At 48.0% G+C, this 14,974-nt stretch overlaps 1 protein-coding gene across 1 annotated transcript; it reads left to right on the top strand.

Annotated features, from left to right (window-relative positions):
* Nucleotides 1–1,464: 1,464 nt before the first annotated feature.
* Nucleotides 1,465–5,333, top strand: HMGN4 (high mobility group nucleosomal binding domain 4). Its single transcript, NM_001079485.2, has 6 exons — nucleotides 1,465–1,659; nucleotides 2,275–2,319; nucleotides 2,661–2,690; nucleotides 2,991–3,041; nucleotides 3,392–3,487; nucleotides 3,908–5,333. Exons 1-6 carry the CDS (start codon nucleotides 1,645–1,647, stop codon nucleotides 3,941–3,943), a joined length of 273 nt encoding a protein of 90 aa, NP_001072953.1. The 5' UTR covers nucleotides 1,465–1,644; the 3' UTR covers nucleotides 3,944–5,333.
* Nucleotides 5,334–14,974: the final 9,641 nt, after the last annotated feature.

Raw genomic sequence — 14,974 nt, 5'->3', positions numbered from 1 at the left:
GACTGTTCATCTGGTTTCTGTTAGGCTGGGAAAGATTTGAAGGCTGCATTCTTCCTCCGGTCGTGTGAGCAATGTGCTGCTATCCCAGGACCTAGCTGAGTGAGGCTTTGTGCACATGCATTCCCTCATGTAAGTAGCAAGCAGTCCTTTGGATGGAGAGTGCCAGGATGATTGGAGGTGTCAACTTCTGTATTTTATTTTGTCTTTCTGCACATTTTGGGAAGTCCTCTGGAGAAATAACTCTCATTCTCCATGAGATGGAGTGCTCTCCAGTCTGCTTTACAAGACAGATGCAGGGACATTTATTTCTATCCAAGAATGTATTTTTGCCTTGAATTTTCTTGGCTATGTTGCAAGTGACCATAACCCCAGTGCTCGTTCCTCACAAAGGAGTGTAACTGTGGCAGCTGTGGTAACTGCAGGGTGTGAGATCCAAAAGGTTTGCAGGGGAAGTTCTAATCCATTTTATAAAAGCCATTGCTGTGGTGGGGGTGAGACAGGGTATGTGAGTTTTTGCAAGCAGTAGGAGAAGGCTTGTTGCCTCTGAGCTTTATTCTACCTGTGCCACTTATCATAGTGAAATGCAAACTTTCCTGTAAGCTTTGCATCAGTACAGGTTCAGCATGAGCTATAAAAGCAAGGCCTGAGTTTTCAGGAGTGCATCTTTCTGATCAGCCTTGCACTGAGAGTCATGGAAGGAAAGCTGTAGGGCTGGGAGCTTGAGCGTGTGTGTGTGGGGGAGAGAGAGAAAGAGAGAGCTGTCCTGGTTGTCATTCAGCTACAGGGGAGAAGTGTGACCATCCATGTGGGATGAGGAGCTCCTGGGGGGAGAGCAGCCATGCAGCGATGCAGTGTGAGGGGTGAGTGCTACACTACCTGTGCAAATTGCTTTAGAGCAAAATTTATTGAATTGTGATCTTTTTTTTTTCTTCTTTAAGTTGCGCTGCCTCATCCTCTCCCTTGCTTCTCTTTCAGCTCTTCCTAGAAGATGAGAGAGGGGGAGTGCGAAATTCCCTCTTTTCCCCGGAGCGCTCAGCAGGAGGCCGGCAGCGTTGGGGCCCCGGCCCCGCGGAGCAGCGGCCCCGCGCCTGGTGCTGAAGGAACAGCTCCGCTGCGCGCCGCGCAGCAGGGCCGCCCGCAGAGCCCTGAGGGCGCGGGGAATCCGCGGCGCGCGCCCCGCACGGCCCCGTGCCGCCGCCGCCACCGCCCCCTCCCCACCGCGTTTCCCGCCCGTAGGGCAGCGCGCGCAGCGCGGGAAGGCGGTGGCAGAGCGCGGTGGGGGGGCGGTGAGGCCTAGTTGCGCGCGCGCCACCTCCTCAGCGCTCCCCCCGTCCCCTCCCCGCCTGGCCCCACCCCACGTGACCCGCGCGGGCCAATGGGCTGGCGGGGCGGCGGGGATCCGGCTGGAACCGGTTGGGCCGCGTCCGGCTCTATATAAAACTTTATAAACACCCGATTCAAATTAGTGGGGTCGGCAGCCAGCGCAGCGAGCCGGCCGCCAGCCCCGCCGCGCCGCCCCGCTCTCCCCCTCGGCCCTCCCCCGCTTCTCGCCGCCACCGAGCGAGCCCGGCTGCCCGCCCCCGCCCGCCCCCTCCGCTCGCTCTCTCCCTCCTCGCACAACACACGCACGCGCCGCCCGGAGCTATGCCGAAGAGAAAGGTACGTGGCACCGCGGGGCCCGCACCGAGGCCTGCTACCCCCGCGCCGTTGTGTGGGGGGGGTGGGCAGGACTACGCGCCTCACCCCTCCCTTCTCCCTTCCACGCTCCCCCCTACCCCCGCCTTCCTTCGGGGAGGTAACGGCCGCGCGGCCTCAACGGCCGCGGGGGGTGGGGCGGGCGGCGGGACCGTTACCGGCCGCGCGCTGGGGCTAACGGCCGGGAGGGGCGGGGCGCGGCGCGGACCGGTCGGAGCCGGCTGCTTTTGGCGGGAGGGCGGGATGAGGGGGGAGGGGGCGGCTCGCCCCTGCTCTCCGACGCGCAGAAAGGGCGGGAAGCGGCCGCGCTCCCTCAGCCCGCGCGCCGCCGCCGCCGCTTTGCCGCCAAAACCGCCGCCCGTGGGCGGGCGCGGGGCCTCCCCGAAGGGGCCCTCCTGAAGGCGGGGAGGGGGGCGCGGCCGCGCTTCCGCCGGGCCTCGCGCTGCCCCCTGCCCCGCCGGCCCCGCGTTGGGGTGAGAGAGTCCCCCCCGGGGGCAGCGCCCCCCTGCGGCGGGGCGGACCGGTGTGGTGCTCCCCGCCCCGCAGACCTGTTGGCACGGCTCTTGTCTCACCCCGCAGGCTGAAGGAGATACCAAGGGCGATAAGGCCAAAGTTAAGGATGAGGTAAGAAGTTGGGCATCTTGAGAAAAGTTGGATCGGGGAACGTTTGGGGGGTGGGAGGTGGTGCTTAATTACATTGTCACCAAAAAGCGAGGGTAGAAGGGGTTCCTCTCGCTGGATGCTGCCCTGCAAAGCATTACCTGTTGCTTTTAACCACGAAACACTGCTTAACTCCTGCTAATTAGTAGCAGAGATGTCAGCAGGGTGTTCCCGTGCTCCTTGAGGATTGGAAAGTAGCGAACTGAAAACTTTACAGTGACTTTTGGGATTCCATTGCTTTGAACTCAGACTCGATGGTTTACGTTTCCTCACATTAAATGCAATCTTTTTTTCTTTTTTAACAGCCACAACGGAGATCGGCAAGGTTATCTGCTGTGAGTATTCTGGGATGGCACAGCATTTCATAGCTTTGAGCATTATTACGTACTGTGGCTGCGAGAGCAGTGGGCGTTCAGAGATGCTTTGCTGGGCTGGAAGAGAGAGGCTGGTGTAACAAACTGCCCCATTGTGTGTGCTGGGAGAGTGGCAGGTCACTGGCAAACGCAGAAAGTGCTTCAATTTCAAGTGTTTGGAGTGCCTTTCCTAAAAGTAGACCAGTTGGGGTGAATATTTAAAAGCATGTGTTTCTCATAAAGTATCATTAATAGAATGGGTTTTCTTACACTTTCTTACAGAAACCTGCCCCTCCGAAGCCAGAGCCTAAACCTAAAAAGGCAGCTCCAAAGGTGAGTTGCTGTTAGTGCTGCTCCTGAGATGTAAGTGGGAAGCAAGCTTTAGATTTGTCCACTGATAGATGTTGAAATCATAGAACTTGGAATCAGAGTAGTGGCATCAGATCATGTTGTCACTTCTGCAAAGTTTTTGCTGCAGCTTTAAATTTGCATTAAAAAATCCAAGGACTGATAAAATACAGGAAGGCACTTGGCAGTTGTCAGTCTTAAACATGTGAATGTTGGCGTGTTGTGTTCATTTTCAGGCTGGCATCCCACGTTGGTTTTACCATGCTAGTTTTTGGATTCCTGTGGCTTAATGACTATTGATAATTGTAATGGTGTGTGTCGTTTGCGTTCGACAGAAGAGTGAGAAGGTGCCCAAGGGAAAGAAGGGGAAAGCTGATGCTGGCAAGGAGGGAAACAACCCTGCAGAAAATGGAGATGCCAAAACAGACCAGGTACAACAGCAGATCTAGCAGAATGTGTTACATCAGCAAGTTACTGTTTTCTGTATCAAACATAGGCAAGCCTAGACTTGCAATAATGAAGATGAATTAGCACTTGATTATTCAGACCTGTTGATTATGACACAAACAGCACAGCTACCAGTGCAGGGAGCTGTGTTGCTCAGTTGGTAACAAGTTACTGGTTGAAGTACTTAAGTGAAAAGTTACTGTTCTGCCTTTTCTAAGGTGGTGTAAACTTAGCAGGTCATAAAGCAGCTTCAGGTTACTTTTTGCAACCTTAAATTTGGTTTGGCTAAAAGTTACAGTGACAAATTTCAGCTGTTCAGAGAATTGTTACTCGGGGAAAAAGAAGTATTATTTCTCTGGTGTATATGTGCGGTGTGTATTGACTGGTCCCCCTTTTTCTTTTAGGCACAGAAAGCCGAAGGTGCTGGTGATGCCAAGTAAAATGTGTGAATTTTTGATAACTGTGTACTTCTGGTGACTGTACAGTTTGAAATACTATTTTTTATCAAGTTTTATAACAATGCAGAATTTTGTTTTACTTTTTTTTAAGCTATGTTGTTAGCACACAGACCGCTTTGTTGTTGTGTTTTGAGGGGGGGGCAGTGGGACAAACGTCACTTAATCTGTTTCTTGGAACCTAAATTTTAAAAGTTTACCCCTTCCCAGTTTTTTAGAAGGACTCTTCCTAAATGGAGCAGGAAGGGATTCCTTCGTGCTGCACACCTCTTCCGTTTTGTGGACCGCATCAGAGTGAACGGAAGCTCCCGAGATGCCTGTTGCCAACTTCAGAACTGCAGTTTGCAGTGCCCTCTGCGTTTCCTTTCATGCCCTCCCTTTTTGCCTAGAGCCTATCACTCCGAAATACAGCAGACATGGCATGTTGGGACTCACCACTCTAAATGCATTGTCAGGTGATCTGGACTTCTGGTGTCTAATTTGGGATATAATAGCTCTAAAAGGAGCTGCATTTCCTCTTTCATATTGTAGATCTACAGATTAAGGAATCTGCAGTTTTTAATTTTTCCTCGCAAAGTCAGGGTAGATTTGTGAAGAGTTGTTAAACAACATGCTAAATGTGAAAGTGTCCGCCCTCACTCTAAACATTTCCCTCTACAAGTATACAAAAATGAAGATTTGTCGGTTTTATAGCAACCTTTATGTTTGGGTAGTCCATGAAGGGAGGGGAGTTTGACAGTTGTTGTAAAATGTTGCAGATTGTAGCCCATGTCCTGCCTAAATTACCATGATTGTTTATGAAAAGTACCTTTAATAAAGCTGGATACGGTTTGGCTTGGACTGTTCTTAATGCCTTCCTAATTTCTCTTGCCATTATTTGATCTCTAATGTTATAAGAATTTAAGTATCTTAGTTCAGATAATTAACTCTGTTTTAATTCACAAGTGGAAAGCAGGATTTTTATATCTAAGAGCTAGATAAGGTAACCTTGTTACTGGGTGTTTTGGAAGTCTTGGCTTAATAGGAGGCCCCAATTGAAGCATGTATGTGGGTCTACTGAGACAATTTATCTTTGTTGTTGTTTGAAAAATAGCATCTATCGCGTGATAACTACACAGAAAGGGGAAGAGCACTGCAGTCTTTCAGTTGCTGCAGAGAAGCTGGTTTTGGTAAGGTTTCCTTCCTGGTGAAACCAGAAGTAGTTCCACAGAACTGATTGTGTTGGATTTCCACGCTCAAGCTTAGACATTGTTGCTTTTGCTAATCAAGTACAGACTGCTGTGGCAGTGGCTAAGCAGGAAATAAGATTTGTTGAGTAAAAATGTAGCATTTTTATAGTCACTACTTAAAGTAAAGAGCATAGCCAAACCAGAAACCCTGATGTGTAAATGCCTCCTTCAGCAACTTTATGAGATGGAAAAAATACTCTATTTTGACTTGTTTTTTCCTGGGCCCTGAGTGGCAGTTCCTGATGAAGCTGTGCCTGTTCCAACCTGTGCTGTTTTAGGAGGGGAATCCAACGAAAGCAGGGAGGAGTTTCAAACCAAGAAGTATTCTGTGTCTACAGTACCAGAAGTATTCTATAGCACAGAAAACAGATCAAAATGTACTGATAAGAGCTATTTTTCCATCTTGCGTTACTGTAGCTGGAACATCTTACATTTGCCTTAGCAGAAATAAGAAAACTAATGAGGTTTAATGATCTCGTACGTACTGCGCCCAGTAGCAGCAGTGCAGAAAGGAGCAACAAAGCTGACAACTCTTTTGAGCGACTGAACAGTAGAATGCAGCCACTGAAAGGCTGCGAAGAGGTGGGTAACGTATCAGGGAGTTCTCTGCTTCAGCACTGGGCATGAGTGTGGGGCTGAGGTCCTGGGGCCAAGTGGAAAAGAGGCTCAAGGATTTACAGATTCGTGCTTGAGGAAGGTGCTCAGGTTAAGGTGACATCGGTCTGATCTGCTCTGCCTTGTCCTCCCCAAAGAGGATCTGATTGCTGTGGGCAGAGCAGCTCGGCTGAGTGAGGGCTGATGGAGAGTTTGGATTTGAATTTCTACACCAAGTCTCAGGTACAAAGAGCCCTGAGGTTTGTGGAACAGTCTTTGTCTTAATCACAACCTGGATGATGCTGTAAGTGCTCTCTGGATGGCAAAATTGAGATTTTACCCAATAACAGTGTAATTGGATCAATAATTAAATGCTTTAATAATAAGCAAGACTGAAATAATCTTCAGCTATCCTACCACACGCCTTACTGTCCCCTGAACACAGGGAACGAGCAGTTCCAAATGAGTTCTGAAGGGGTTGCTGCTGGCCAGGATGTCAACTGGAACACTTTGTTGTGCCTAGAATGAACGCCTCTGTGGTTGGGTTCAGAGCTCGGTGGGTGATTCACACCTCAGTACGAGGGGGAACTGCCCCTCTGCACAGTGACACATTTGGTGCTGCAGGATTGGAGTCTTGCTACATCTGAGGTGTTTCCCACTGGGCATGCCCTTGTGCTGAAAGTGGTATTTTTTTTTCTTTTTGGGCTTGACTTAACACGCAGAGCTCGTCTATTTCTCCTTAAGCAAATAGAGGGTATGAGGCACTGAAGACAGTAAATCCAACTAATTAGTTCTATAAATTAAAAGCTAAAGAGCAGACAACACTGTGCTGCAACCCGTGCATGTTTAGTGGTTAGAATAGCCACAAATCTGCATCTCCAGCTGCCAGAATGCCTTAAGCTAAAAATAAGTTTTTCTGTCAAACCATTACCATTTTATATGGAAAAGTGTGTGTAATGTGGAACTGTGACTTCTGCAGCTGGGTGCTGGTTCCTTGGGTGGCAGAGGGCCAGCAATTGGATTTTGGAAGGCTGGAGTCCTGGTAACATCCAAATACCTGGATCACTTCAGATAGTTAAGTCTTGAAATCTGTGCTGTGCTGTTAGAGTAGTGCTGGGTACATTGGATGTGGCCCATGCTTTGAATACGGCACAAAAGCTTTTTGTCTTCCTGCTAATTACCTGAATTGTGAACATCCACTGTCACTTTGCATGATTCTTTTTCTTGTGCTGCTTTGATACCTTTCCCACCTTTTATTCATCCTCAGAAGAACTTGGTTTGCACAGTGATATACAGGGCTGAATCTGTTGCTTGGATTTGCTGTCCTGCAAAGGGGAACAGCTGCATCCAGGATCCAGAAGCTCACCATGGACAACAGGAATGCCAAGTAAGGCTCAGTGTTTCTGGTCAGGCTTTGCAGTAGTGTCTGTGCACCTGTGTAGTGTAAAGCCATATAAAATCAGTAGCTGTGCTGCTAAATAATTTCTCAGCTTATTTTTTTCAGTGCAAAGTGTCTGGGAAACAGAACCAAGCTCCTTTTTTTTTGTCATTAATTTGTTTTAAAGTGGGTTGTGGGCTAAAAGAAAGCATGACAAGTAGACCAGGTTGTGCTGGGAGGACTCCCCAAGAACAGAGCCATGCCGCGCTCCTCCCAGAGCAGTGCCCCTGGATGAACAGCCTTCAGTTTCAGAGTAACGCAGTCCTGCAGAAGTTCCTATCTTGTGTTCAGAGAGTTAAACTACATTCAGAGACAGGAGCACTGCAGCCAAGCCCTGCCATGGGCTGTATGAAAAGGAACAAGGATGGGAAAGAGACCGCGTTTCAGCGAGACCTCACAGCGAATATTGAGTTGCAGGATCATTTGTGTCAGAAGAATCACCAAGCCTGATAGCACAGGGATTTCATTGTCCCTAAATCATCCCAGGTATGGTAATACCATATCCAGGGATTAATATCACTAACTATAATTTTTGAGAAATGGGTCCTTATCCTGCAGTTCATAAAGATGAAATGGAGATGGAGTTAAGCAGACAATTTACAATGCACCTGTCCTCTTCTGCAGTGGGTGGAAAGGATTTGTGACAGTGGAAGCTGATTCTGAACAGAGTCTGCCAGAGGATGAGGAGGAAATACCAACCAAAAGAGCTTTTGTAAACTGAGGTTAGGAACATTTTTGATGTACCAGAATAAACGTATGTATATATTTGTATATATGTATTTTCCAAGAGGTGCTGCTTGAGGACCTGGGACATGAGTGTGTGGGGCTGAGGTGCTGGGGCCAAGTGGAAAGGAGCTCGAGGATTTACAGATTCATGAGGAACGCACTCAGATTACAGCGACATCGGTCCGATCAGCTCTGCCATGTCCTCCCAAAGAGGATCTGATTGCTGTGGGCAGAGCAGCTCGGCTGAGTGAGGGCTGATGGAGAGTTTGGAGTCTGGGATTTCCCACTGAGTCAGAATTCTCAGGAACAAAGTGAGCCCTGAAGTTGTGGAATGGTTTTTATATATATATATAGAGAGAGAGAGAGAGAGTATGCATATGTACATATACATATATGAAGGCAATCTTTCATGGGTTTGGTGTTTGTTTTTTTTTAACCATCTCCTTGCAAACAGAATTTTGAGGGTACCAGGGAACGTGGGGTGTGATGAAGGAAACAGCAACAGAATACATCAGAGAAAACTTCCTGAACGTGAGATCTATGAAAATGCACTACAGCCTCCAAACAAGAACACTGCATTGCCTTCAGTGCTAAAAACAGCCTGGAGAACGTATGAAGAACTTATGTTGGAAGGAGAGGTCCTCCAGTGGCTGCCAATAGCCCACATCTCCTGCTCTCCACCTTCCGACCCACCGCAGGTACCAGGCTTGATGTTCTTCTACCAAATGCTTAAAACCCAAACATTCTGGATTTCTCCTTCTAGACAGCAGATTTTGTAGTGGATTTCATTTGATGTTACTCAAGTATCTCACTAAATTGCTTTTTTGAGTCAATTTGTTTGTTTTTTCTTTCTAGAGATAATGCGTGAGGTTGGTGCTATGATTTGGGTATTTGCCATATGGGTTTTGTTGGACGACCTGGGCTGGAAATGCCCAGAGTTCCCAGTTGTGGTGTGACCCAATTAGCTCCGTGTTGGCAATCCATCCAGAAATCCAGGAAGGAAAATTCCCATTGATACTGAGTTCATTTCTCTTCTGACAACAGCCGTGGTTTCGAGAGTAAGCCAACCTGGCAGGGGAACGCCGTGCTTGGCAACCTCTCCTTCTTGCCACATCTCAGCGGGATTTATGCAGCACTCTTTGGTTCCTTATCGCATTTTGGTGGACGACTCATTCCTTCCCTTCACCACAAGGTGGTACCAGGAAACACAGAATCACAGCTCGAAGCCAACAAATGGCAGGCCCTCTGTGTGCTATTTCAGCGAGTCGGAGAAGTGCTCCTCCACCACTCTCCCCAGCCATGCGCCAGCTTCAGAAGATGCACGTTAGGCCAGCGGTCATCACCTGAACAGTGAGTCTCCTTCTGGATCCTTTCAGATGTTTCCATCCAACTATGCTTTCCAGTTTTTGTTACACCTTTGCTCGAGGCCCCCCAGCGCGGTTTGCTGCCAGGATGCAGGTTTGCTGGCATCTCACAGGCATGGTGTGGCAGGGCTATGAACTCAGGCCTCCTAGATTTCATTTTAACAGTCGCTGGGTTACTCCTTTGTTCCTCAAGCAGTTAAGTGCGGCTGCTATGACACACGTCCTGAACACGTAAGCCTAAGCTGGTTATCCATCTCACCTGTCCTCAGATGGAAAAGGGGTACTGTATGTCCTAAGCTCAGATTGAAATAGCTATAGTGTAAGCCTGGTCAGTTTTAGGCTCCTTGGCACAAACTGCTTTATGTCAGATGTGCTGAATCTTCAACCTAAGATGACTGTACCGTACTAAGAAATAATACTTAATCACAAAGCTTCCTGTACTTTTTGCACATCATCCGGAGTGCATTTGATTTTTCTCCACTAAACTTAGGAAGGAGATTGTAAAATTCAGCACTCACTTCACTATCTAGCAACTTTTGGCAGCACTGCACTAACGCCCTTGTCTGCTCTAGCAGAATGACATTCTACCATATGTACTGGGCTGAAGCAATACTGCCACTTGCAGAGAGCTCTTTGTCCTTAACCTTGTATGTTGTGAAATACCTCAGTCATCGGGTTATCTCCTTCTAACACATGCTTTCAATGTTTACCTCTAACAAGGAGCAGTGCATGAAGCTGGAAGGGAAGCAGCTGCTTACAAGCTCTGGAGAGATGGCATGTGCAGCACTCGACATACTCATGGTACTTCCTTGAAGATGAGCCCCTGGTAAGCCGAACTTGTAATTCTTTTTCTTCTATTCTCAGTAGATGATCTGGACAGAGATTACTGTGCTCGGTGGATTTATTGGATGTAGTGGGCCATGTACCACCCAGAATTACAGGAAGGCAAGGGTTCCTGTTGCTGACAAATGAATATACAGCAGCACCAGTTGTTTCAGAGACACCTGAGTGAGCACCATGCTGGAAAATACAAGATTTTTTTCATGTGTCTCCATTAAGTTGGTGTTGTCACAGTTCCCTGCTAATTCCTAGACAATAAACCAACAGTGATTATTTAATGATGAGCAAAATGACCAGACCAGAGCCCCTACCACTCATGTGGGCATGCTTAAGAAGTTGGGTTTATTGATTAATTCATGAAAGGAACTATTTCTATCAGCAAAGCAAGGATGTGCCAGCCATAAGTTGTGCTCAGTGCTTATGTTTGAAGGGGGAAAGGAAAAAAAAAAAAGCAAACTCAGACCAGATAGACCCTTTCTTCCTATCATTCACTGAGGTGGTGAGCCTCTCAGCTGCCTCAGTGGGCATACTAGGTGGGCTATAGTGAATTGGCCTCTGCATGCTTAGCTTATATACAGTGCCTGGCTTGCAGGGGTGCATAACCGGATTGCAAAGATGGACCACCCCAATGTCACCCCAAGGTCCTTCCCACAAACGGTGTGTGCTCAGCACTGTGTGCATGGCACGCTGCCTTTGTGCAGTGAGAAGTGCAGTGACCTCTTTTCTGACATCCAAGGTGTGCAGTTCATGTCTGGAGAGAAGGAATGGTGCCTGAGCATGGAGCAGGGTGCCCGTTACAGAACCAGACACACAAAGACAGAACTGTGGCTTCTTTGCACTTGCGTACAGTTAGCACAGCAGCAGCAGCTCCCATGCACAGCAGTTACATAAGTTCCCATGCAATACCCCCTTGTACTCACCAGAGGGATTATTCCCATTTCTGCCACCTCACCAGCTTTGGTTCTGCTGCTTTTTTGTGTTTCTGACACCCCCATCTCAGTGGGTCTGTATCTGCCTCTCCTGAAACGCTCCCAGCAGCAGATGAGCTTGTGCCAAGAGTGCCCCGGTACGCTGCAAGGAGGGACGTTTATCCATCAGTAACTGACTCCTGTATTAATTTCCAAGGAGTGGGCAACAGCTGCCAAAAAACTGTTTCCATCTCTGTTAATCAATATTGTCTTTCAACAAGCACGTGGTGTTACCAAGTGCTAATAACACTCTGTTCCTTGTATAGTGTGCTCTGGTGTCCTCATATTTGATAGACTTTTAAGTTAAATAACATTACACTGAGTGTTTTTTATTATCCATTCCCAGCACACTGGCCTTGTTTCCACCGGGCCTTATGCTGGGATGCTGCCACAGGTCATTCATCTCTAACACTGTGTTTGCAGCTTTTCACAATGGGGGAGAAAGTGATTCTGTGCAGATTTTAACAGACAAATAATGACTGGCCAGGAGTTTGGGAAGCAGTGTTGGGAGCATACACCTGATTTCCTGCAGGAAAAAGCTGAAAGAAGCCTCTACCTACCTTGCAAGCGCTGCCTAAGTCTCATTTTTTGCTGTCATTGAAGTCAGCAGCGAAACACAAACTGCCTTCTAGAGCTGGAACACATTGAAATGCTCACTGCCTCTAGCAAAACCTTTATTGGTATAGAACACCTTCAGTGGTAGGAAGCAGTGTGCACTGAAGCTTTTATTTACCCACCAGCTGACAAAATGCGACTTTAAAGCTGAGCAACACCACCCTCCTCTCTTTGCATCCGCAGAGGGAAGATGCAGCCCCAGCATAACACAGCATAACACGGGGCTTCTGACCACGTGGAAGCGCACAGAGTTTGAAGGAAAGAAGATAAAAGTACTCTTCTTGCTTTTCATCTTAGAAAACCTGAAATGATCTTTTCTGAGCAGTTCTGGAGTGGCAATGAAGGGACACATGCACCCAACAAGCAGGCAGGTCGTTGGTGTGCTGGCATGCTTAGGGGCTGAATGGGAGTGCGTAAATGGTGACAACCTGATTCTGAATAAATCCGATATAAAGTTGCTTTATAGTTCTCTCAGCTCCGGGTCTTCAGGTTTGTCTTCAGGACTTCTGAAATGCACTCTCAGTTTTGAAATAGTTTTGTTTTCTAACTTTGCATCACAGCATCCCAAACTGTGTGATGGAGTAATGCAGAGTGGGTATCTGTATGTGCCGTGGGTTAAGCAGGATGAGATTCACTGAGCTGCGTGGTGAAGGCTCAGAACAGAGGAGTGACATTTTCCTCTCACCAAAGCTGAGTTTCTGTTGAAACGTGGTTTTGCTTCCAGCTCCCAGTTTCCCCTTCCCTGTCTGGAGAAAACAGGATCTGCACAGCTCCATTTGTTCTGTGGGCAGCACGAGGCAGAGGGAATCTATTTGTATGCACTTAAAAGACCCCTCACTGCTTTACAAGTTCTTAAACCTAAAAGAACGGTAGGAAGGGACTGCACACAGCAGCTCTGCTCACTCAGCTTTCTCCCTGGTTGAGGGACAACAAGAACAGGCCAGACAGTTTCCCTTCTGTTTATAGTTTCTCAGCATTTTCTCTTTCATGTTGTCACTTCCTCGAATAGCAGTACAATGAAATTAACTACAAACATCCAGATGCTAGTTAAAAACAAAATGTACCGGAGCATTGCTCACACTGGGTAACTTATTACATGTGCCTTACACCTGCTTTGAAAATGTCCCCTCAAAGGAAAAGTAAAGCAACTGCTTGGATTTTATGTGGGTTTTTGTGAATGTCTTTTTCAGTTGTTTTCCTTTCAGACCTGGAGCTGAAGCCGTTGGCACCCAAAGAGTTCTGCCCAGATGTGTGCCCGCCTTCTGCTCAGAGCAGCAGAGCCGATGAAACACACACTGCACAGCAGCTTGCGATGCATGGGAAAGGCTGGACGGGCTGGAGCAGCTCCTCCGAGCTCCTGGTGTACAACAGCACAAAATGCAATTGGTCAGAGCGTGATCAGACTCGCATAGTTGGAATACCAAAGGAGCGAGTCACCTTCCACTCTCGCTGTAGCCAGCGTTAGGAAGAGATGTCCAGGTCTGCAACAGACTGTTTTCTCCTTTTGTTTGGATGTGAAGGGTTCTGTTCTTCACAGAAGCAGGAACAGACCCCCCACTCATTGATTTGCATCCAGGAAACGGAAGGTAACTGATATCAGGGAGACGGACGAGGTGATTGTATCCATGACAACCAGCAGATACAGCCTTGCTGCCTGGCAGCCCTTCCCTGGTCACCTCCTCTGCCTTCCCAGCTCCAGTGGGTCCCTCTCCTCGAGGCACCTCTTGGTGCAGTTCAGTGTTCCTGAGAAGTAGCTGACAAATTCCCAAATGTAGTGTGGCGAGAGCTTAATCAGTTCTCATGTCCATCAGCAGAACGCTTCCCCAATCTGAGCTGCATCTGCTTCTGCCAAGGACTCCCTGGCAGCCCCAAAGGTGGCTTCAGGAAATCCGGTCCATGGAGGAACAGCATGACTTGCAGGAGCACTGCACAGATGCAGGTTGGGCTCAGAACCAGCAGGCAAAATACAGCATGCAGCCTGAAAGCATTTCAGGTATGCCAACCACCTTAACAAATGCAGGAATCAGTGAATCGAGCAAGGCAGCAGGATGCTCGCCTCTGCTGGAAGCGCTGGCAGAAGTTAAATGTGTTGTTCTCTGAGCAGAGCTTCAATCTGCACATGTCCTTCTGGGAGGAGAGCTGCCTGCACTGCAGTCCCCGAGGAGTTCCTCACCCCACACCTGCTGGAGTGTCCCTCCTGCATTCCAGACCTGCCCTGGAGAACGCTGCCACGTGAGGCAGTGCACAGCAGTGAGGAATGGAAAGAAATCTGTCACAAAAGGAAAAAGCAATTCTGCTGCTGAATCCAGCCAGAGCTCCTTGTTTGCAGGACTCCTGCTGTATATCGTCAGTGTGGTGTTTGAACCATAATAAGGAAAAATGTCTCCCTGGGATCAAAAAAAAAAAAAGTTGATTTCTCATCTCTTCCTCTGCACTGGAAAAACAAAGCAGAAGAGGTGAGGAAATGAGAGCCTGAACTGAGAGCTGGGCGTTAGAAGACAGGACGTGGAGTTCAAGTTCTGTCCTGATGAGCTATTGAAAACATGACTCAGTTTCCCTATTAGTGATGGGGTTAACAACGAGCTGATGAGTGAATCTTAAAAATGCAAAGAAGGTTGCTGTAAACTCTAATTAAAGGCCCTCTGAGTGTATACACAAAGCAGATTACAAGAGTCTGTCTTTGTAAATTGCAGCAGGCATTTGGGATTCGGCTTGTGTGTTTTCATGCCTGCAATCTCTTTGCATCTCCTTATATGTGTAAAAGCAGCGTAGCATGAAGCCCACAGTTAAAGAAAGATGCTTCCTGGCTCCAGGAGGAACGAATGGATACTGTGAGCTGTGGGAGCACCACACAGCCGGGTGGAGAATCACTGCCACAGCTTTCAGTGTACGCAGTTAAAATCGGCCTCTGGTTGTGTGGGTAAGGACCAGCCTCACTACTTCTGCTTTGGAAGTGCTTCTTTGGGGATAATGGGCTTAACGAACATTGCCAGCCTCCCTGAAGAGGAGAATGCTACAAACCAAAAGCCAGCCAAGCTTGAAGAGGCAAAAAGCAGCTACCACTGTATTTGAGGAGGATTTAATTCTTTTAAAACCAAACCAACCCAACATTTCAGCATTTGGATTGTCACTGAGTGTGATACTGATTGGCAGGGCTCTGGTCAGCTGGAGGTCTCTGTTTCTCATAGCAGCAGCCAACAGGGCAGTGCAGAAATCCTGCTCTGCAGCCTTCTCCAAACAGT

This window comes from Gallus gallus, chromosome 23, assembly GCF_016699485.2.
Source record: "Gallus gallus isolate bGalGal1 chromosome 23, bGalGal1.mat.broiler.GRCg7b, whole genome shotgun sequence".
NCBI lineage: Eukaryota > Metazoa > Chordata > Aves > Galliformes > Phasianidae > Gallus > Gallus gallus.
Note: the sequence above shows the minus strand (reverse complement) of the source record. Positions and strands in the feature narration are given on the sequence as shown.

Coding starts and splice junctions, on each gene's coding strand:
- HMGN4 (NM_001079485.2), top strand. Junction 2,691..2,990: donor GATCGGCAAGGTTATCTGCT/GTGAGTATTCTG, acceptor ACTTTCTTACAG/AAACCTGCCCCTCCGAAGCC. Junction 3,488..3,907: donor GAGATGCCAAAACAGACCAG/GTACAACAGCAG, acceptor TTTTTCTTTTAG/GCACAGAAAGCCGAAGGTGC.